General features: G+C 43.2%; 1 protein-coding gene across 2 annotated transcripts in view; it reads left to right on the forward strand.

Moving 5' to 3' along the window:
- The first annotated feature begins 67 nt into the window (after positions 1-67).
- ALPK2 (alpha kinase 2) overlaps positions 68-22833 on the forward strand; it is a 67435-nt gene continuing 44669 nt past the window's right edge. Inside the window, exons 1-5 of one of the 2 annotated variants that reach the window (XM_081881334.1) lie at positions 68-996; positions 6345-6656; positions 17147-17277; positions 18314-18431; positions 19342-21073. In XM_081881334.1, coding sequence (XP_081737460.1) covers positions 17163-17277; positions 18314-18431; positions 19342-21073 — 1965 coding nt within the window. In that variant the 5' untranslated portion in view covers positions 68-996; positions 6345-6656; positions 17147-17162. The remainder of the gene's footprint in view (positions 997-6344; positions 6657-17146; positions 17278-18313; positions 18432-19341; positions 21074-22833) is intronic. The other variant, XM_081881335.1, reaches the window with a different exon arrangement.

The raw sequence follows: 22833 nt of genomic DNA on the forward strand, positions 1-22833 counted from the left end.
TTGCTCCCAGTTGAGTGTATAGGGTAGAAGCCTCATGCTTCCTGTTGCCCCTTGTAGGATTTCAATGCCCTGCTTCTACCCTCCTCAATGTCTTTCCATGCCAGCATACAGCCTCTCAGCCTGCAAAATTGCCCTCCTTGAAAATGGACACAAACGCCACTCAGTTTCTTAGTAGGTTCTCCCTTTTGCCTCCGCTCTCTTTCCATCTGACTTGTTCAGCTCAGATAAAAGCTTTTGTCTGACTGGCTCCTGGATTGCCATCTAGTTGTGTGGTTTTTTTAAAAATCATATGGTTGTGACTCTCTTGACTTTCTCACAACTTGTTCCAGATTCTCCCTCTACCCAATACTTCATTTCTAATATTAGATGTCCTGCGTCTTAAGACTGGCCTGGTTCCAACCTTCTGACCCGGAGTCCTGTTCAGCTATCCTAGATGTGTGCAACTTAGTTGCATAAGAAATAAACTTTTCTTATGCTCGCTGGTGCAGTACTCTCTCATTATTTCATATGCCCCAGCGCAGCATTATAGTAGTTTTTTTAACCACTGGACTGAACTTCTGTGAGTCCATTGGTGCGCTTCATTACTTCTTACATACAACACTGATGACTTCCCTCTTTTGTAAACCTCTAGGAACCATTGCAGTCCTTTTGTTCACAGAGAACTCAGTTCCAGCACCTCTCAGGTGAGCACCATTGCCACTGTAAGAGAACAAGGAAGGCGTTCTAGAAAAATAGCACTGCCTTTATTATCACTTCCACCCGTTTCCGAATACCCTATCTTTCAAAAATCAAGTTGTATTGGTTCCCCATTTATCCCTTTGTAGAGACAGTAGCTGTATCATTTCCCCCTTGCTTTCTGGTTTCCTTCATTTTTCAGGATACAGTACTGCTGTCCCACTAGGGGAGACACCTGCGGCCCTCTTTCTTTCTATCGAAGAGCTGTTTCTGCATGCATTGCAGCTTGATGACCTCATCTGCAACTAGGGGAGAGGAAAGGTGAGGGAAGAAAATACATGCCCACTTCTCTAAAATAGTTTCTGGGAGTTTCTGGTAGTGAGCTATTCTGCTTAACTGAAAAGAGAGTGCTGAGGAACTTACACACAGGAAAATCCATTCACAGAAACACAGTCATGAATCACTTGGTTAGGAGGGGACTCTGAGGTGTCATCCAGCCCGAAACTGTCATACAGATTTTGGCAGCTTCTCTGATAGAGTTACAGCACATGATTTGCTGCAAATAATCCTGGGAACTGTAATCTCTTAAGGGTGCTGGGACCTGTAGCTCTGTGGGAGGTAAATAATAGATACCAGGACTCTTTGGGCAACAGGTTGGGAAAAGCTGCTTAGACAGACAGAGGGAAAGGGCATTTGGGGAACACATTTCTAATAAGGAAATGGTTAATTCAGATACACTGCCTGCATGGATAGAGTGTTGCCCAAAAACCATTTCTTGTGCAGGAGCAGCAATGTGTCTTTCCCCACCATTGATAATTTGCTGTTTCATTCTGGTAACGGAAATTCATTAGTAACATTGAATGGATGCCAAAAGTACAATATTAGGCAAACGTGACAGTTTCAAAGTTGTAATTAATGTTTTTCAGGTGATTATAGCAATCAAGTGTGTGAATTAGCAAATCAAGCACACTTCTTCGGGCACTAAAATTTATGAGTATGTCAGCTTGTTTCAGTACCTTGTGGATTTCCCCCTTAAATTTAAACAACATGATGGGAGTACATCCTATTGTCTTTAATTTTTAAAATAAAAAATCCAATAAAAAATGTCCACAGAACATGGCATTTAAACCATATTAAGTGTGCTTTATTCCATCCCCTCCCTCAAATATTTCCATTGGGACAAAACCAAAATACCATGGGGTGCTTTTTAAAAGCTTTGTTTAACAAATACAAAATACAAGTAAAATAAGCATGCTAAATTAGATCACTCCTTATGGCGCCAGAAAATGTTATGATGCAAGCTGAAAATTTTCCAATGCAGATTACCCTAATTTGCATAGAAAGTTTTCGGGAAACCCTCTTCTAGGAATGCTATCCTCTTTTAAATGTTTCCTCTCCTGTTCTGAAGTACCCATGAGCAGAGCACTTTCCACTTGGGTGAGGAATTTTTGGCATGCAAACAATGAAAACATGAACTAATGTGCGCTAAAATATTACGACACTGGCTGCATTAACCTTTTTGGCAATGCTATATACGTTCAGCAACGTATCTTAGCAACTGGCACTTAGCCTTGCAAATAACTACCGTATTTTTTGCTCTATAAGACTCACTTTTTCCCTCCTAAAAAGTAAGAGGAAATGTGTGTGCGTCTTATGGAGCAAATGCAGGCTGCACAGCTATCCCAGAAGCCAGAACAGCAAGAGGGATTGCTGCTTTCACTGCGCAGCAATCCCTCTTGCTGTTCTGGCTTCTGAGATTCAGAATATTTTTTTTCTTGTTTTCCTCCTCCAAAAACTAGGTGCGCCTTGTGGTCTGGTGCGTCTTATAGAGCGAAAAATACGGTAATTAAGTGGATGTTGGCTTTTGCATCTTACAAACTGTTTAGATAAGCTGATTTATTGCACAACTGAGTGTTCACAGTTGTATGAGCAATGAAGTGTTACATTAGACAGACAATGACTCCAATAATATGCTTCTAGTATTTGAATAGTTAAGACTTCTTAAGAGTTAAGAATTAAGATAACTAGATTCTATAGTCCAGTTATCAGGTGCTGGGACTTTGAGGATGGCAGTCATATGTGCAGCTCATTCATACAACTGTAGGCTTGCAGTACTGGGATACCTTGATTTCACTTGGGAAGTTAAGAAACTATGTTTTAAATGGATTTTAAATGTGTTGCGCTTTGGTTGGATGCTTTTAATGCCTAGATTTTAATTCCACTGTAAATTGCTGCATTTACTATTTAAACATGTTGTTGTTTTAATGTATTTTGGACATCACCGTAGACTTTTATAATGAATAGTGGTATATCAATATATTAAATAGACTAATGAATTAGCTGCTGCAGAGAAGGATGTCCTTAAAATAAAATATTGCATCTCTACGAAAAATGATAATAATCTACGGTTGGATGCAGTTTAGCTGAGTATTACAGGTAGTTGGGCAACAGCAGGGAAACATTTGGTGCAACCCTGACTTTTTTTCAGAGCAGGGTCAAATGTGTCATCTGCCAAATCTCAGAGTAATTTGAAATTCCTTGTTCTGGGAAGTGAATGGGGTGGTAATTAGGCTTTCAAGTTTTCCTATTGAGTGTGATAGATTAGTGTAGAGGATTAAGGAGGAAAATAATCAAGCAGAGGCAGGATACTTATTTCCTTTTCTTTTATGAGGTTTGTACATCATGCTAGCTGTTTCTTTGTATTTCTGATTAAAAGCTAAGATTCCGTTTCAGCCGGCTAAATATCTTTTCTTAAAGCTCAACTGTGTTTTACAGTCGGAACACAGAAGGCTACTGATCAACACTCCACATAACCTGCCTCATAGTGCAGAGGGGAGGGGAGTTGGTTGCAGCAGGAGGGGGAGACTCCCTGGCTTCTTCAGCAGCCTGCCTCATCTCTGCCTCCATTTCTGCCTCTAATTCTGGACTGTTCTCTACCACAGCCTCTTCCTGCTCACTAAGCCCTGTTACCTCTTCAGCTTCCAACTTCTGTTCCTCTGAGTCTTCTCCCTCTTCTCCTTCTGACCACTCATCGTCATCCCACCACCAACCCCTGGGCTCTGAGCCTTCTCCCCTTGAGGGTTTCCCAGCTGGCACATCCCACCACTCCTTGGCATCCAACCAGTCCGTAACATCAAGAGAACTTTACACTAAATCCTGAGTAGGAGGGAGGCAATATTGCAGACAACAGTACACCTGGTACTGGAGATAATCGCTTCACTGATGCACAGGAAACTGAGGTGGTGCTCTAGAAACCTGCTAAATGGCAAGAAACTACAAGACGGAAGCTGGAGGGAATGACTCATGCTTTCAGTTACCTCTATTCTAATGCACAGAGTGTGGGAAACAAGCAAGATGAATTGGAGCTCTTAAAACAGGATGGCAAATACGACCTAATAGGCATCACTGAAACCTGGTTGGATGAGACTCATGACTGAAATGTAGAAATTGAGGGATATAACCTATTTGAAAGGAATAGACCTGTTAGGAATGGAGGGTGTGTAGCATTGTATGTAAACGGTGTGTACACTTGTGAAGAGATCCATGACCTGGAGCATGGAAGGAGTATGGAGTAAAAATGGTAGGAGAGGGAAACAACAGTGACCCTACGGGTCTGCTATAGACCTCCAAGCCAGACTGAAGACTTGGATGATGCCTTTGTAGAGCAGATTACCAAACATTCAAACAGGAGAGATATAGTCACAGGGGACTTCAGCTATCCCAGTATCTGTTGGAACTCAAATTCTGCCAAGAATGTAAGGTCCAACAAATTTCTCCATTGCCTTGGTGACAATTTCATTTCCCAAAAGGTGGAAGAAGCAACAAGGGGATCATCTGTCTTGGACCTGGTCCTCACCAACACGGAGGAGCTGCTTGATGAAGTGGAAGTGCTGGGAACCTTGGGAGGAAGTGATTGTGTCCTCTTGAGTTTCATGATGCAGGGGCAAGAGGAAGCTGAGTAGTCAGAGATGCTCTCTGGACTTTAAGAAGGCCAATTTGAAAAAGCTTAGGAAACTACTGGGTGAGATCCCATTGTCAGAAATACTCAAAGGGAAGGGAGTGCAAGATGGATATTCAAGGCAGAAATTGTCATGGACTGGCTGGATGCAGAGGAGTGGTGGGAGGCTAATCCAATGGATTCTCCTGGTTGAGCTGTAGCCTTATTGGAGTTCACCGATTGGGTCTGCGTTGCTCCGGGACAGGAGGAAGGAAGTCAAATGACACCGAGGTTGATTCCAAGAAAGAGTTTATTCTGTTCTCCGGATAGCAGAAGGCACTTGCGTGGTGAGTCCACAGCAAGTCCAAAGAAATGAGAAGTTTCATGTAGTATATATATCCTCCAGGCACCCTCTCCCTCCTTCCCCAGAAATCCAACCACGTCAGCCTATGTACGCAGGTTGACACCACATATGTTCTTGCTCTGGTATTCTTAACCATAAAAGGGTATTCCTTCCTGTACTTCTGACCATAAAAGGATCTTCCTTCCTGTACTTCTGACCATAAAAGGATCTTTCTCTTCCTACTCTTATCTTGGAGGAAGAGGTCATCATCTTTGAGAACACACTCTGGCGCTGTTCCCAGAATGGGTCTGTTCGTCTTTTGTGGTCTGGACATAAGATAAGGCACAGACGTGTCTTCTCTGTTCTACTGGTACAGTACAGGGACATATTGCCATGACTGATAAAGGAGAGAGCTGTTTATACAGCTGTGTCCTTGTTATGCATTTGCTCAACAGCTCAAGTTTTATGCATTTTAGAGTGCTCTCTTGGAGAAAGAAGAAAAAGGGGGCGGGGTTGAGTCAGTTTTAAACTGACTGCACAGAAACCCATTCCTTCAGAACTTTGGGAAATGTTGTCTTAGCCAAGAGCTAGGATTATTTGAGGCATTATGTAGGCCAGGAGTCATCTGTGTTTTTGGACCAGTGCAAACATTTTGAATTTTGAGAAAGTGCTGTGGTCACCAGTCACAAAATTGATGCCATGTAGGGCATTTTTAAAATTTATTTATTAAATTTATATACTCCCCTTCATCAAAAGATCTCAGGGCGGTTCACACAGCACAGCATGGCTGCCAAGGGGACATGACATAAAACAACATTAAGGAGAATACAGTCAACCTCAAGCTTACCATGGAGCATCTATGTGCAGTTGATCCTGATGGCAGAATTCACACAAGGTGGCTGTACCACACTCTTTTGCACACACTCGCCTCACACGGACAAACACAAATGCATCTCTCATTCATACACATATGTGAGAGAATTAAACACATTTCTGGTGGTCTCATTTTAGGTGTGCCATTATATGCTTATTCTTTTTTTGCCTAAATTCTCCTGACTTATATAATGTCTTCAGTGCCCATTTTACCCTCCAGGAACTAACACTGATTTCCATACAAGTGCACTCTCTTCCGCTGGTAACAGTTAAGTCTCGTTAATTTCCTGAGTTAATAGGATTTCCCATTTATTCCCACCTGTCTCAATTTTTTAAAAAAAAAACCCTCTTGTTGAATCTTTCCCAGGCAACTAGAGATGTTGAGGGTATTAATGGCTTTTAATTTCTACTTGAGAAAGCAGATGTGTAACTAAGAACATGCCTATGAACTAAAACTGAGGTACTGAGCTCCAAAACGTAATAATCTTAATGGCTTGTTATCTTTCCATTATAAAGCACGGGGGTTCTTTTTTACGTATCCTGATTCCTGACGGGGGAAGATGTGATCTGAAGCTGCAGGCCCAGAGTCTCCCGCCAAGATCTTCCTGGGAAGAATCACCTGCTGCCTTGTGATGAAATAACCCACCCTTAACTGATCGCTGTGATATGATCAGACCCAGCAAAACAACACTGATATTTTCAGCCTCGCTTGCCACAAGCGGGAATTACTTACAACTTGGTTTTGTCTTTGGATATCGCCACAGCAGAGGGAAACAAGTTACCCTTCTTTCTATGTCACACAAGCGCTTCCGAGGAGAGCCTTACGCTGTAAGTATGTACATTTGCTGTTTCAGCTGGCGAAGAGTTTATAGGCTTGTTGTAAAGTTGTATCTGCATTCTCTGTTTTCTTAGGATGTGTAGATAGCTACATATTTATTTTGTTTTCATATTTCCCTAAACCACATGTTTAACCAGCATTGCTGTTCATTATATTACTTTTGGTAAATTATTTACCTTACTAGGCTTTACTAACCTTTCATAGTTGTCGTTTGCAGCGCTTGGTGGTGTCCTCAAATAATGTCCCATACCTTTTTATTCAAATTAAGTGCCGAATAATATATTTAGGAGATAAACACTGAAATAAAATTGGCAAACCTGGTCTGTGCATAAAGAATGCCGACTATCTCCGTAGTTATGGATGTTTGTAATCGCATTGGAAAAATAGTTTACAGTGTGTCTACCTCATTATATGAAATATCTAATGAATTATCATAGATAGTTGTTGACGTGGGTGTGTGTGGCTAATATATAGAATGTGTACACTACATACCCAAAATGCAGACCAGAGAAACTGCACATGTTGAATACGTCGGATACAGTTACGTGATGAACATTTAAAAATAGATGGAAGCAAGATCAGCATGTGTCTGTGATTTACTAGATTTCATTAGCTCCTCTTTAAACTAAAATCTGCATAGGCAATGCTTTTCCTGTCTAAATTAATCAACAATTATTACCACCAATCAATAAGGTTAGGAAAAATACATTAAACTTAAACTAGATTTTTTGCAAGAGTTTGCTGGGAAAAAAATACCATTGACTTAAATAATTAAGTCACCAGTGCTTAAAATGTCTCATTTCTATCCAGAGCTAAGACCAAACTAGATTAGACAAGGAGAAAGTGAGAGCAGTTTTCCAACTTATTTATTTATTTACTGAAATTTGGTTGCAATGAGCTCCGAGTATGATCCTTGTATGTTTTCCGCTGGAAAGAGAAAAAAACTACTGCTGGCAATTTTGATTGGAGAAATGGTCCATGGGAAAGCATCTCTGCCTCCCACTGTTACAATTAAATTCATATCCTACTGCAGCTTCATTTCGGTTAAAAACTATCAGGAGATTGCTCCTGAGTTTCCTGTATCTCACCTAGTTTGGCTCAAATAGTTTTCAGAATTAATCCTAAGCAGTAGCAACCAGTGGGGCTGCATTGCTGACTTGTCTTCCCAGTGCTGTACTGCTACGGCAAAAACTTGGTACAGGTGCAGTGGCAGAGCCAATCTGCTGCTTCTGCCCCTGCATCCGTACGACACCACACTAAATGGCCACTGCCTTGCCCCTCCCCTTCTACCTCTCAGTAAGCAGCACGAGCATGTGATGTCAAGAAGGCTGATGCCAAGCAGCTCAGCCCAACTCGCACTATATCGCTAGCCACTATTGGTCTTAAATCAGAGGAGAAATTGTAGTTTCAAAACGTGTTTCCGAGTATATATATATATATACAGTATTATATGCTCTTAGGTGAGACAGTGGTACCTCAGGTTAAGTACTTAATTCGTTCCGGAGGTCTGTTGTTAACCTGAAACAGTTCTTAACCTGAAGTACCACTTTAGCTAATGGGGCCACCCGCTGCCGCCGGAGCACAATTTCTGTTCTCATCCGGAAGCAAAGTTCTTAACCCGAGGAACTATTTCTGAGTTAGTGGAGTCTGTAACCTGAAGCGTATGTAACCTGAAGTGTATGTAACCCGAGATACCACTGTATATGTATGAACATACTTCCATTTTTATATTTTCTCCATCCTTTCTCTATGTTCATAATGGCATATATGAGTTTCTCCCATCTTGTCCTCACACCATCCCTATGAAGTAAGGGAGACTGAGAGAAGTGAGTGGCTTAAAATCACCCAGTGAGCTTCATGGCTGAGCAAAGATTTGAACCCAGGCCTTGCTGATCCAGTGGAATAGATTGCCTTGGAAGGTGGTGGGTTTTCCTTTGCAGGAGGTACTTAGGCAGAGGCTGGTCAGCCACCTGTCAGGGATGCTGCAATTGCAAGATTCCTGCATGAAACAAGGGTTGGAATACATTACCTATCCCCACCCAAGGTGGTGGTGGTTATTACAATTTTTAACCTGCCCTTCACCCCAACGTCCCAGGGTGGTTTATGACTATTAAAACTTTAATATCGAAACACAATATCATGCAATATTAAAAACAGTTTTAAAACAATGTAAAATAAGGTGGATCCTAAAAATATGCATCTCAAGTGTCAAAAGCCAGGGTGAACAGGTGTGTTTTCAGCATTCTCCAAAACCTGTATGATGAAGGTGCCAGAAGCACTTCGGTGGGAAGCAAGTCCCACGGCTTAGGGGCTGCCACAGTGAATGCCCTTTCCTGGGCTACCACCCACCCAATGTCTGAGGGCAGTGGCCAGGCTTAGCACCTGAGAGGCTGTAGGGAAGGAGGCAATCTTTCAGGTATTTGGGCCCTGGGTTGTTTAGGGTTTTAAGCAGTAATGTGAGCACCTTGAATTGGGCCAGGAAATGAATTGGCATCCTGTTCAACTGTTTCAAAGCAGGCTATATGAGATCTGAAAGGTATCCCACCCAGCAATCGAAGTGCTGCATTTTGGACCGATTGAAGTTTCCAAGTCACCGCAAACTTGGACCCGCTCCTTTGAGGGGAGAACAATCCTGTCCAGAGCAGGATATTATATTTTAATAGAAATACGAAACATCTTACCACAGTGGGGAAAGGTATGACTAGATGCTATCTGTGTGCTTACTTGGTTTGCTGTGCAGGTACACCTGCAATACCCCTGCTTTCCCCCCTCCTGTTTCGTTACCATGAAATTGGACTTGGACCAAACAGTCCTTCAGATAGGAAGGAATGCCCTCTGAGAGCCCTTCTAATAAAGGACTGCCCTCTGTAAAGTAGGACACTCTGAGCACTTAAGAAAAGCAACTTGAACAATATGAACAGTACGAATTGCTGCTTCTGTACAATCAAAGGGAGAACAAGCAACACACGCTTGCTTTTCTCAGCCTTTGGGCTAGGCTGCTCTCTTCTAAGCTCACCTCAACGGGAAGCAAAAATATGTACAAAGCACCCTTCACCAGCATGATTGATGTGTATAAGAGGAAGTTTGAATGATTGGGTGCAGCTGCCAGAGCTTGATTAAAACAGCAGGTGGCACAAACCGGGACAAATGCGCATGGTGCCTTTTCTCTTCATTTCCCAGGCTCTAGAATTCATGTGAGCTTTGCTTCTTTTGCACCACCTGCATGGATTAAAGCTCCTCCATAGCCATATCACTACAGACCCTGTGCCCTTCTACTGAGGGTTATGGTTGCCTGGGTTACTGTTATCATTTCCCTTCTTAAATGTGATGTTAGCCGTTCTCCTGTTGCACTAAGCACCACCACAAGAGATTGCCATTTTATTTGCAACCGTGTGTGCCAGTTCCTTCATTGCTCCCCGACTGCAATGTTCTCAGATTGCAAAATTCTGTCAGATGTGGGTATTCTTATTTGTGGTGCATGAATGCACAAACCATACTGTTTCATCTCCACGGCTTTCTTAAATATTATCTATCCCCATACTAAAAAAATCTGCATAATTGTAAAACTGCAAACCGCAAAGGAAAACTATACACTGCATAGAAACTAAGGTATGAAGCAGAGCCCTGACTGAGTAGTTAAAAAAAAAAAAAAACAGTCTTGGAAAGCTACTCTACTGAGTAGAATAGCACATACCGTATGTGTGAATGTGTAACCATATTGCAGATGCCCCTTTTGCTCAAATTGCCACTGCATACGTGCTCTTCCTTCCCGGATTCCTAAAACATGTTTTTAGGCATTAGGAATCCTGAGGCATTGGAGGGAAAAGCCATTTTGAACAGAAAGGGGTGGCAATGAAACGGGCCGAATGGAAACTCTCTTTCCTATAGGACATCCATGTAACCTTCATTACAGAAGATAGTCCTCTATTTGAAGGTCTGTCAGAGGACACCCCTCTTTTTGATGGGCTTACCAGGCCAAATCTCATATAAAGATAAAGACCCCAAAGTAGGCCTGGGCGATATATCAATATATCACCCAGGACCGGTATGAGGAGCAGACCGTGGTGCCGGTTTCACTCAGCGATATATCACTGGTGAAACTGCCACCGCTCCTGAGTCCCTCTGCTAGCAGCATCTGCTGGAGGGAGTCAAGAGTTCCTTCCTCCAGGAACAGCAGCAGTTTCACCAGCGATATATCGCTGAGTGAAACCGCCATCCCACTCTGCCCTCATACGCTGCAAAGGGAGAAACGAGCTGTATCAGCGAGGTGCCAATACAGCTCGTTCCTCCCTCTGCATCTTTAAACTGCTTTGCTGAGGACTGTGCAGCTGCCTTGCCTCAGTCAAGCAGTTAAATGAGCCCCCGGCCCGGCACTGGCTCCCGCGAACCGGCAGCAGGATGAGGGCTCCGTGAAACTGCTCAGATTGTTGTTCCCCGCAGCAAGCTGTTAAAGGAGCCCCATTGCTCCGTCTGCTTGCATGCAAGTAGGGAGGGCACTGGTGCTCTCTCAGCTGGGGAGGGGGAACATTCACTCCCCCAGCTGAGTGGCGCAAAGCAGCCCCTCTGCTCCTGCCGCATGCATGTCTCAGTTGGGGAGGGAGAACCTTCGCAGTCCCCGGCTGAGCGGCGTAAACAAGCTGCATTGTCCTAACCCATGAGTGCCTGGATGAAACCGCCTCAGCTCTTGAGGGGAGAGCTGGGTCAGTTTCACCCAGTGTCTCACGGACAGGGGCCAATGCATCTTGTTTTTTCAACATCATGGTATATCGCCAAATTGCAATGTTTGGCTGGCGATACACCGCAATGTTGAAAAGCTGATATCGCCCAGCCCTACCCAAAAGGAGGGAGAGCAGCCGGAGGCTTCAAGTTGCCCATCAGTAATTACTGCCTAGAGAGCAGAGGAAGCAGGCACAAAGGTCACCTGGGCAAATTCTTCCTCACTAAAGTGAGATGTACCATATTTATATTAAAAATTACAGTTCATAGTAATTTAGAAATAATGACATTTTGAATTATTAGTAATTTAGAAATAATTATAGTGTAATTATGTCTAAATTAGTATATGCAGATTTCATGCAAACCTGTATCCGCCTTTGTTCTCTTTGAGAGTGATTAATTTCTTCCATCTCCCTCTGTATTTTGCTGTATCTCAACTCAAAATTGCAGCCGCTTTCATTTTTAAAGTTGGGGTTTCATTATGCATACATGTGTATAGTTTGCTCCTTTATGATATCCTTATTCTGCATTACCTTTCCCCCCACCCCTTACTTATTTTCACCTGCAAAAACTAAGTTGAGTTGATTGCTGATCATCTTCATTCTACCATTGCATTTTCTTATCTTCAGAAAATTACTCCCTTAAGTGAGGAGGCCATACCTGCATTTCTTGCAGGCCTTAATAAATTCAAATTATATTTTCTAAGGTGGCTATTTATCTCACATCCTTTCACATTATGCTTCCCCCCTGCTCATCACAGTAATTCTGTTCCATGAGACCATGGGAGAATGCTACAGCTCCTGATATCAGATCACACCTGCTACATCCTGATAATGGCTATAGCTGGTTGAATGCAATAGATTTGATGCTAATGCAAAGGCACAAAGCCTTCAATGGCATATGATCAGCTAGCAGAATGCCACAGATTGTCAGGATATGCTGGTGCAGCAATCCTTGCTTATAAGAACATAATGGGTTGTATGCAGCTGGTGTCCTCATGTTCATGGAAGACTCTTTGATTCAGCAAAATAATGAAAAGGGGAGGGAAACCATTTTGACAAATTGACCATTTGCCCATTTCTCCTAAAGGCTCATTCATTTGGGCAAATGGGACACCATCCTGCCAACTTTAGTCTCTCCTTAGCTGTGTTGGTCTGCCGTAGTCGAAACAAAATTTACAAATTCCTTCCAATAGCACCTTAGAGACCAACTACGGTAAGTTTCAGTTACAGATAGGTAGCCGTGTTGGTCTGCCATAGTCAAAACAAAATAAAAAAAATCCTTCCAGTAGCACCTTAAAGACCAACTAAGTTAGTTCTAGGTATGAGCTTTCGTGTGCATGCACACTTCTTCAGATACACTGAACCAGAAGACACCAGACCCTTATACAGTATAGAGTGAGAGGGTGGGGAGGGGTATTACTCAGAAGGGTGGTGGGAATGGGTGATTGGCTGATAGGTGTGGTAAACCTGTTGACGACTGTTAACGACTGCAATTGGTCTTGCAGGAAAAAGCAAGGGGTGAGATGGCTTTGTCATGTATAATAATAATAATAATAATTTTTATTTATACCCCGCCCTCCCCAGCCAAGGCTGGGCTCAGGGTGGCTAACAAGCAATAATAAAAACAAGCTGAATGAATACAACTTAAAAAAACAAGATTAAATTACAACATTAAAATATTGAAACATTAAAATATTAAAATGCTGCCTCATCACAGGAGGAGAAAGGAAAAAGAAAAAAGAAAGAGGGGGAGGGAATCAAATTGGCTCCAAGCCAAAGGCCAGGCGGAACATCTCCGTCTTACAGGCCCTGCGGAAAGAAGTCAGATTCTGCAGGGCCCTGGTCTCATGAGGCAGAGCGTTCCGCCAGAGTTGAAAAGGCCCTGGCTCTGGTTGAAGCCAATCTAACTTCCTTAGGGCCCATAATAAGTCATTATCTTATAATGAGATAAGAATCCAATGTCCCTATTCAGACCAGGTCTCTCCATGGTTTTATGTTTGGTAATAAGTTGCAAATCAGCGACTTCTCTTTCCAGTCTATTTCTGAAATTCTTTTGTAATAAGACAGCTACTTTGAGATCTTGTATAGAGTGTCCTGGGAGACTGAAGTGTTCTCCTACTGGTTTCTCTGTCTTGTGATTTCTAATGGACATAAATCTGACATCAGGAATCTTGACACCAGGAATATTACATATTAGAAGCTTGTGCAAACTGCCATTGGGTACCCTTTGGTGACTGACCATCAGGTCAATCATTTGTTAAGTAGAGGGGTTGATAACCTCCTCCAGAGCTGATATGTGCAGGCAAGCTGAGGAGGGGCGGCTGTATGTCCTCTGTGTGTGCATGCATGTGAGAGTGTATGTGCAAGAGTGAGGTCACCATACCCATTGACTCCCCTACCTCCCACTGACATGTAGCAGTCCCTCCCAAAGGGTCAGCTGAGGATGAATGTGACTCTGGGGCCTAAAAGGGTTAGCTACTTTTGTAGGTAGACTGATACTGAGCTACCGTATTGGCCCAAATATAAGCCGCACCTGCAAATAAGCTGCACCTTCAAAATTCAGGGGGGGGAGAGAAAAAGACATCCCCCCGCGCTCCCAGGCTGCTTCCTAGGGGGGGGGGGCAGCACTGCTTTGCTGGCAACCTCCCCCTCCCGTCCCCCTTATTTCTGGCAGCTCAGGGAAGGCTTGAGAGGAGTGGGCGGGCTGGGCGCTGTTGCCCCATGCTCCTGAGCTGCTCTGGGGGGGGGGGAGTCACGCTGCTTTGCCTGTGGCCTTCACTCCCCCCCCCCCCGGCTCTGGGGAGGCTTGGGAGCAGCAGGCGGGCTGCACGCCGTTGCCCCACAATCCTGGGCTGTTCTTGGGAGGTGGGGGAGGTCGCCAGCAAAGCGCCACTCCACACACACACACACACACACACACCCCGAGAGCAGGGCAAAGGTGCACAGTCCACCTGCTGCTCCCAAGTCTCCCCGGAGACGTCGGGGGAAAGGGAAGGTCGCGAATATAAGCCACACTTTAACTTTTCACTGTCAGAATTTGGAAAAAAAGTGTGGCTTATATTTGGGCCAGTACAGTATTATCATTCCCTCTTCCGAAGGAAACCTGGGAAGAGAGTTTGCAGGAGTTGATCAAGGAGCAACTTGCACAATGCCATGCATCTATACTCCCTACCAGGATGGTGTGGGGCAAGGCAAATGTCAGGTAGGGGTAGTGCAGGTACAGTGGCACCTCAGGTTAAGAACTTAATTCGTTCCAGAGGTCCGTTCTTAACCTGAAACTGTTCTTAACCTGAAGCACCACTTTAGCTAATGGGGCCTCCTGCTGCCGCGCCCCCGCCGCACGATTTCTGTTCTCATCCTGAAGCAAAGTTCTTAATCCAAGGTACTATTTCTGGGTTAGTGGAGTCTGTAACCTGAAGCGTATGTAACCCAAGGTACCACTGTACACCAATTTAAGCAATCTAGACTCTCCTGCCAGTGCACTCCAACTTGGCTTCCATCTATGCCAGCCACTCCTAGCCTCGTGTTTAAAATGGGAACCCCACAACACAACCCAGGGGCAAATGTGCTCCCCAACTTGTGATTCACAGTAACTTAAGGTTGCCAGATGTCCCCGTTTCCCGGGGTTGGTCCCCGGATTTACAGATCAGTCCCCTGACAAAATCCTATCATTCCTACTGAAGTTGAAAAGTGTCCCCGGATTCATTGAAAAAAATCTGGTAACCTTACAGTAACTAGCATGCAGATGCAAAATGTCCCCAATAGTGGTGGTAGCTGTTACAGACCTTGCATGAAAGCAGCTGCCTCTTTCTCACTGCTCTACCCTGCTTGTTAGTATTTTGAGAGGTTGTGTGATGTGTTAAAAGATCAGATAACAACCAAAAGGCCTCTAATAAGAAAATGACAGGAGCAATTTAACTTCAAGTAGCTGCTTTGATTGCCTTTTGTTTTCCACAGAGGGGAAAGACGAGGGAAACAGCTCTCAGTCTTTGGCAATCAAGTATAAAAACATCTCCATGCAAAGTAGAGTAATTACACATATACACTTAATTTACCTGTTTGTTCATTCTTGTCTAGGAAAATTACCCTGGAGCAAACGTTAAATTATTATTTTAAAAGAGTTATCGCTTGGCTAAAAATAATAGGGGTTTGTCACTGTCAGTGTTGCTGTTAATTTGCATAATAAGTCTTATTATAGGTCTCTACCATAAAATGGACTAATCAGCATCTGAACACGAATAGGAGATACTTGTTTACTGTTGCTGAGATTTTTCTCTGTTCCCCAGGCACTTTCTGCAACACTTAAATCAAGGTTTCTTTATACAAAATGGTTTAGTATTGCAAGTTGCTCTATCAGTCTTTTCAGCTGAAAAGTGGGGTGAAAATTATTTAGATAGAGAGATCTGTCTATCTATCTCAAAAACCTGATGGTAGCTCAGATGGTAGAGCATATGGGTTCAAGCCACATGTTGAGCAAAAGGTTCCTGCATTGCAAGGGGTTGGACTAGATGACCCTTGTGGTCCCTTCCAATTCTGTGATTCTATGATCTATTTAAACTGTGTGTGCAATCCAGCCGTATTTTAGATCTGTCATCTTGGGGCTACTGGACTACTACTTAGCCACATTGTGCAGCCCGCTCCTTTCATGGTCCTTGGCCCTGTTACAACAAATTTAATAAATAATAATAATAATAATAATAATAATAATAATACAAGGGATAGTTGATGCTGGAGAGCAGCACACTGTAGGATGCAGTTAGGTGAGGCACAAAAGGACTCATTTCTCTGTAAATATCCATGTTAATTGCACCTACCAGAGTCTTGATGGGTCTGGTGCCTAGGGGACCATATAACATTTGCTTCTTAAAATCTGCACTGGCTCTGAATTCAAGTTGTGAATCTTGGAAGCACAAAGCCTTGCAGGGTTATCTGAAGGAATGCTTCTCCCCAAAGCAGAGATGAGTGAGGCTTGTGAAGAGGCACAGGTGTGCCGTGACAAGCTCCCCTCCCGCCTAGTCTCCCAGAACCAGGAGAGGCATGAAGTGGGAGGAGCAAAGGCAGGCATGCAGGTGCAGTCTCTGATTGCTTGGAGGAAAAAACCCCTAGAGAGGAGCAGACATAGGCGACTGTGGGGAGGTGGCGACCTTTAATCTTGGCAACTGCTTTATGAGGGCAAGACCTGACACAGATTAGTGCTGTGCCTGACACTCCTGTGTAGATCCTGTTTTGCAAGTATAGGGGTGTACGTGGCTGTGAAATGTTGGGTGTTATGAATGCTTACCATTACATTCCAGAGAAATGGGGGAACCAAATGAATTTTCATTAGATCTGCTAGATCAGGCTTCCTCAACCTCGGCTCTCCAGATGTTTTGAGACTACAATTCCCATCATCCCTGACCACTGGTCCTGCTAGCTAGGGATCATGGGAGTTGTAGGCCAAAAACATCTGGAGGGCCGAGTTTGAGGAAGCCTGTGCTAGATGGTAAAAGGGATAGTCTGTGCAACAAAGACCTGTAATGTAAGCTTTTGTGTTATCATTTGCCCCAACTGACAAATGGAAACTAAAAGAATATCAGTCACGGAGCAGTGAGTCATTGCTCCTAGCAGCCCAGGCAGCTGAAGCCAAACAAGATTTTTGCCCTAAATTGCTTGCCACTTTCACTTTATTTCATGTCCTGCCACAGAAGATAAAACGCTTCGTTGCAGTAGCTGGCACTTAAAAGAGAGACATAGTGCTTCTTAGGCTTTTATTTTTCTTTCAGATCAGTGGGGCGAAGGATGATGTCAGGCTCAGAATCATCTGTTAATAAGAGCGCTCCTTATTTTTTATCAACTTTGTCATCTGTGTCGGTGCCAGAAAATGGAGATACCATGTTCTCCTGCAAGATATCTGGTAAGCACCCCTGACTTAATACTGAAATACATGTTTTAGTTGAAATTTTAATTGAGAAGAGTTGTATATTATTAAAAGAAAGGACCACTTTTCAGAAGAATCACAAATTCATTGTATCAAAATGGCCTTGGGAAATGGCTCAGTAATCAAATTCAAACAACTTGGTGAGCTTTTTACATAGAGTTGTGATTGTGTTTCTTGAGGCATAGTAAATTAGCAGTGCACTGGTCTCTTAAGTATAACCCAACCTCTAGAATCTTTTATCCCTTTTGTCACTTGAAGAAACCCTGTTGCAGGCCTGTATTTAGAGTTCTGCTGAAAAATGGTACGTTACCCAGTGTAATAAACCTCTTATGTTTCCAATATCTGTATGGAGCCTAAAACCATAGTTCAGGTCTAGCAGATGACACAATGGTGACATGGGTCTACATAAAAATTTAAAAGCCACAGGTGGCAGTACTCGTTATTTTTTAACGTTAGGGTTGCCATATTTTGAAGAGCAAAAGAGAGGATGCTATGATGACTCTCATTTTAAATACCCCTACTATATGTAGGCTATAGAAGCTTTGACATATTGTTGGGGGAGTGGGCAGGAGAAGAGAAGAGTAAAGCAAGTTTTCAACCACCAGTTATGTCTGTCTCACCCAGAAAGTATAGCCAGAGACATTTTGGCAAATTTAAAAAATCTACCCCGGCAGAATTTTTACCCCAGAAAAAGATGGTGTCCTGGAAAAAGAGGACATATGGCAACTGTATATGATAATACTTTGGTGGCTGGGGAAACCCAGCCAGATGGTTGGGGTAATAATGATGATGATGATGATGATGATGATGATGATGTCAGACTACTTTTTATGAGAATGCTTGTCTGTCCATACCTCATACCAAGCAACAGATTCGTCCCCAACGTTTTCTAGTCGTGCAGTTGCTCAAATATAAGATGTTGCTCCTGCTTATTTAGTCCATAAGCTCCTTACGTTCAGAAACATTTGCTTATCAGTGTGAAATAACAGTTTTCTCCTCCATGTGTTTTAAGGCAACCCAAAACCAGAGGTAACTTGGTATAAGAACGGGCAAGACATCAGTCAACAGAAGAACATTTCTAGCTGTGAAATACTGGAGGATAACCTGACTCAGGTCTTACATCTCTTTAGGTAATTTGTTTCCTCAGCATTTCTTGATTTCTCAACTATGTTCAGGAATGAATCAAAGGCTGCAAATATACGCCTACTGCGGTAGAGCATGCACGTTCATGCAGTCTCGCTTAAGTCAAGGCTTAGGATGTAAAGCACCTCACATAGAGATTATTGCTATTATTATTTATTACATTCATATGCAACCCTTCATCCGAGAATCACAGGGCAGTTTGCAATATCACACACACAACATAATACAGTGGTGCCCCACAAGACGAATGCCTCGCAAGACGAAAAACTCGCTAGACGAAAGAGTTTTCCGTCTTTTGAGGTGCTTCGCAAGACGAATTTCCCTATGGGCTTGCTTCGCAAGACGAAACGTCTTGCGAGTTCTTGCAAGTTTTTTCCTCCCCCCCCCTTTTTCTAAGCCGCTAATAGCCGTTAAACCGCTAAGCTGCTAATTGCCGCTAAGCCGCTAATAGTGCTAATCTGCTAAGCCGCTAATAGCCGTGCTTCGCAAGACGAAAAAACCGCAAGACGAAGAGACTCGCGGAACGAATGAATTTCGTCTTGCGAGGCACCACTGTAACAAACATAGCAATCAGGATGGGCCATTAGGAGAGTGGGAAAGCCATCCCTGCCCCACCCCCCTCACAAAAGGCAGCCCTGGGTGTTTTGTGCCCCTAACAATTTTGCACCCAAGGCAACCTCCCTGTGGCTGCCTCACACTACATCACTCTTTGACCACAGTTATCTTGAGCATCATAGTGTGGTGTTTTTCCCTGTTAAGTGACCAACATTTTGTCATTTTGAGATCAAGAATACCTCTCCATTGAGGACATTTCAACTTTTTTTTTAAAAAAAAGTTTAAGTATTTAATACCGACATTGTATATTAAAATTTAATATTCGTGTTTTAAAATTCACAGGTGCACAGAGCAACAAGCTGGAGTTTACAAAATTGTGGCCAAGAACTGTTTTGGAACCGCTCAGTCTTCCGCTTTTCTTAAAGTGACTTCTGATGACCAGTCTGAAGCATATCAAAATGCACTTTGTAGTCCTGAAGAGAATATAGAAACATGCAGAGGAAATGAAGTTACAGTATGTCAGCAGAAAATTTTAGATGATGATATGGAAAATAAAGAAGCTTTAGCAGAAAACCAGTATTCGCTCCATGAATGTGGCTTCTATTTAGGTTCACCAGAACCTCCAGCACCAGAATTTAGCAATTTATCTACAGAGCAAACGGGAGAAACGTTTTTCCATACAGTGGAATGTGAAACTTGTCCTCCATTGGAAAATCATAGTTCAGGAGATGAAATGGAAGTTAAAAATGCATCCAATCTAAAGGAATATTATCACAGCATTAGGGGCATGTCCAAGCATATGCCTGATCTCTTTATTTATGAGAGCACTAAAGCATCTACGGACTCTACTGAAGGCGAGCTAGATGATGTGGATTTCCAACCAGCAAGTCAAATCACTGATCACACAGACAGCTGCCGCCTTAATGCTGAAGTCTTAGCTGCTTGTCAGACAACTGAATATGCCAAGACACATGAAGAGGGTAGCTTTAGTAAACCTCCGAAAAACAGCACACTGTCTGGGAACCAAACAAGTGTCCCTCTGGGAGATCAGATCTGCTTTTTAGGGGATTCCTCTAAAAATGCCAGCAATAACATTGAGCTCTGCTTGGAGAGAAACTTTACTACAGTTGATGAGTCTTCTGATGATGATTCCCTCGAGTACTTTGAATGTTCTGACGTGATGACAGAGGAGACGTACAAGAACTGGGAAAGCAAGCTGAGATTCCTGTTGGAAAGCGATGATGAGGAAGATGAGTTAATACCAGGGAGTGATTGTGATGGGTGTGCTTACTTCCTTAGTGAAATGCCTCGCCTGTTTCAAGTGTCAGATAACACTGTGCCTATGGAAGCCACCATTGGCTTCTGTGGTCATCAGTCAAAATCCAAAGAAGTAGCTGTCAGGAGCGACCTCACTGCATACAGTCCATCAACCTTGCAAGCAGAAATGACTCTCACTGTTGGGCAACAGCAAAGTAAAACTTCCAGTATGAAAGACAAAGAGAAGTACAAGCTGTCTGCAACTCTCATGGCAATTGAAAATGATTGTCCTAGAATGGAGGAAGAAAACAGTAGCAGCAGTCACTCTGCTGTGGACGTTTCTGTTGCCGGTTCGCAAGGTATAGAAAATGGGATTTCAGCGATGAAGTCTTCCTCTTGTGATTTGAGCAGTTCTTTGGAGACAGCAACCAAACGAGTTGCAGACAAATACTACTCTCGGAAAAACTCGCAACAGTTAGCAAAGGTGAGAAAGAAACCAGCTGAAGGTAAATCCAGAGTTGAAGCCAATCGGATCAAGACATCAAAAGACACTTTAAATTCGTTACATCCTAAAGAGCGGCACACCTCTGAAATTCACACACTTCAGATGGAAAGAAGTTGTTTGGATTCTGCTGCACTGCTTTACCGACAAGGAGAAAGTATTTCAAACCAAGGAAAGCGGGATATAGCGAATGCTTCAAACCACATCAGTTTATTTCATGGTGAAGAAAGAGAGAAAGGAATCCCTTGGGAAAGCAAGTGGATTAGTGACCTATCGGAGAGAACCCAAACGTCAAATGAAAATGCCACACTTATGGTAAGGAAAATTACTTTTATCCTTTTGCAAAGAAACTTGTCCAGTGACTTTAATGTACTTCAGTACTACTTGTCTTAACAGAATGTGGATCCTGAAAGTCTTCACCATTCAAGCCGATGTGATTGACAGCTACTGCTGTTAAGGAAATCTGGTTTTGAAAAAGGCCCAGATAAACCATAAGCCATCCTAATTATAGAGAGAGGGCAGGTGTGGGAAGGTCTTGATAATAGTGAACAGCACTAATGGGACTTGTAGACAGCTGGGAAGAGAAATCTGATACTGAATCTGTTCCGTGTGCCTTATTCAAGCAGTATCTTTCTCTTTGCTGCTAGCCAAAGTTTCTCAACCCTGTGTGGAGGAGCAAATGGGCAGGTGGAATTCAAAATACTTTTGGAGTTAGGAACAACTTCAGAATGGAGGTTGCTGTGCAATTGTGCAATTATCCTAACCCTAAAATGTACACTGATCTCCTCAAAGTGACCTTACTAGTTCTTTACTATACATCTAGCCCGCTGTTCATTTAAACTGGCTCATCATGGCTTACATGGGGTTTCTGGGGTGCTGATCTGGACTATAGTACCTTGGTTCACCATTGTTGCATGCTTAGGTGCTTGAGTTCAGTTTCTGGGGCCATCTAGGAAGCCAGTCCTTGAAAGCAATGTACCAAAGTTAAGGTGGTGCTTCCTGCTGTGGGTGTTTAAAGTACCTTTGCCTTACCCATTCCCCTCCCTACCTTGTGCTGGTTTTGCTATTCCACGTCGACTAGCGGCAAGTAGAATGATGACCTTTTCCTGCATCTGAATTTGTAGTTTGTGAGTGATCGGCACTCTGATTCAGAGCACTAGTCATCCACCATGGTCTCACGACAGCTGGAAAGAAATTGGACCACTTGTCAGGTATAGCACAAGACTTAGATTAAAACACACACACACACGCCTCTGCTCATATAACCTTAGAACTACTGACTCACATATCTGACCTGCAATCAGAATTGGAACTCAAGGGAGCACTTCTATAACCATCTTTTGCAGCAGCTGACTAAATCCTGAAATTGTTTCTATGGATGCAGACAGTGTTTTGTATGAAAGGCTCAGCATCTGCAGCTGGTTCAAAAGCAATCCTAATAAGCGAATCTAGTTTCGTATTTCTTAAATCTTAACTAGAGCGGGGTGTGTGTGTGTGTGTGTGTGTGTGTGTGTGTGTGTTTTTCAAGACGTACTCTCAGCACCCACCAGAGTGGGCACAAAATTACTGAGGCCTGCCAATCACAAATTGATGATAGAGGGGCAGAGCAAATACAGAATTAAGGTAAGTTTGGCATAATCAGCAGGCATTTAATGACATCATGAAGAGACTAAGTCCTGTTGCCTCCAGAGTCAGTGGAAATGCCCTTGTGGCAAGGAGTTCCATAGTTCAGCTTTCTTCCAGCTAAGTACCAACATTGGCTTTGGAGGTAACGTTCCTTAGTCTCCTCATTTTAGACACAAACTACTGGTCCAGAGACTTCAAGTGGCGAATGCTTTTTATTTTAGATTTTTCCTCTCAACAACATAACTTAGAAATTACTCCTCTTCTGTAGTTTCTTATCTCCTCCTCTTTTCACACCAGGTGTGCTGCCTTGCCCCCGTGGCAGTGGGGCTTGTGTGTGTGACATCAGCATGCCCGTGTCACATTGGCACGCCCATGGCATGCTGGTGTCACTCGCGCATGTCGCAGAGGTGTGTGCCTAGAGAGCAATATACACCAGGAGGCTTAGTTTG

Source organism: Podarcis erhardii (assembly GCF_964252035.2).
Source record: "Podarcis erhardii genome assembly, chromosome: 11".
Lineage (NCBI taxonomy): Eukaryota > Metazoa > Chordata > Lepidosauria > Squamata > Lacertidae > Podarcis > Podarcis erhardii.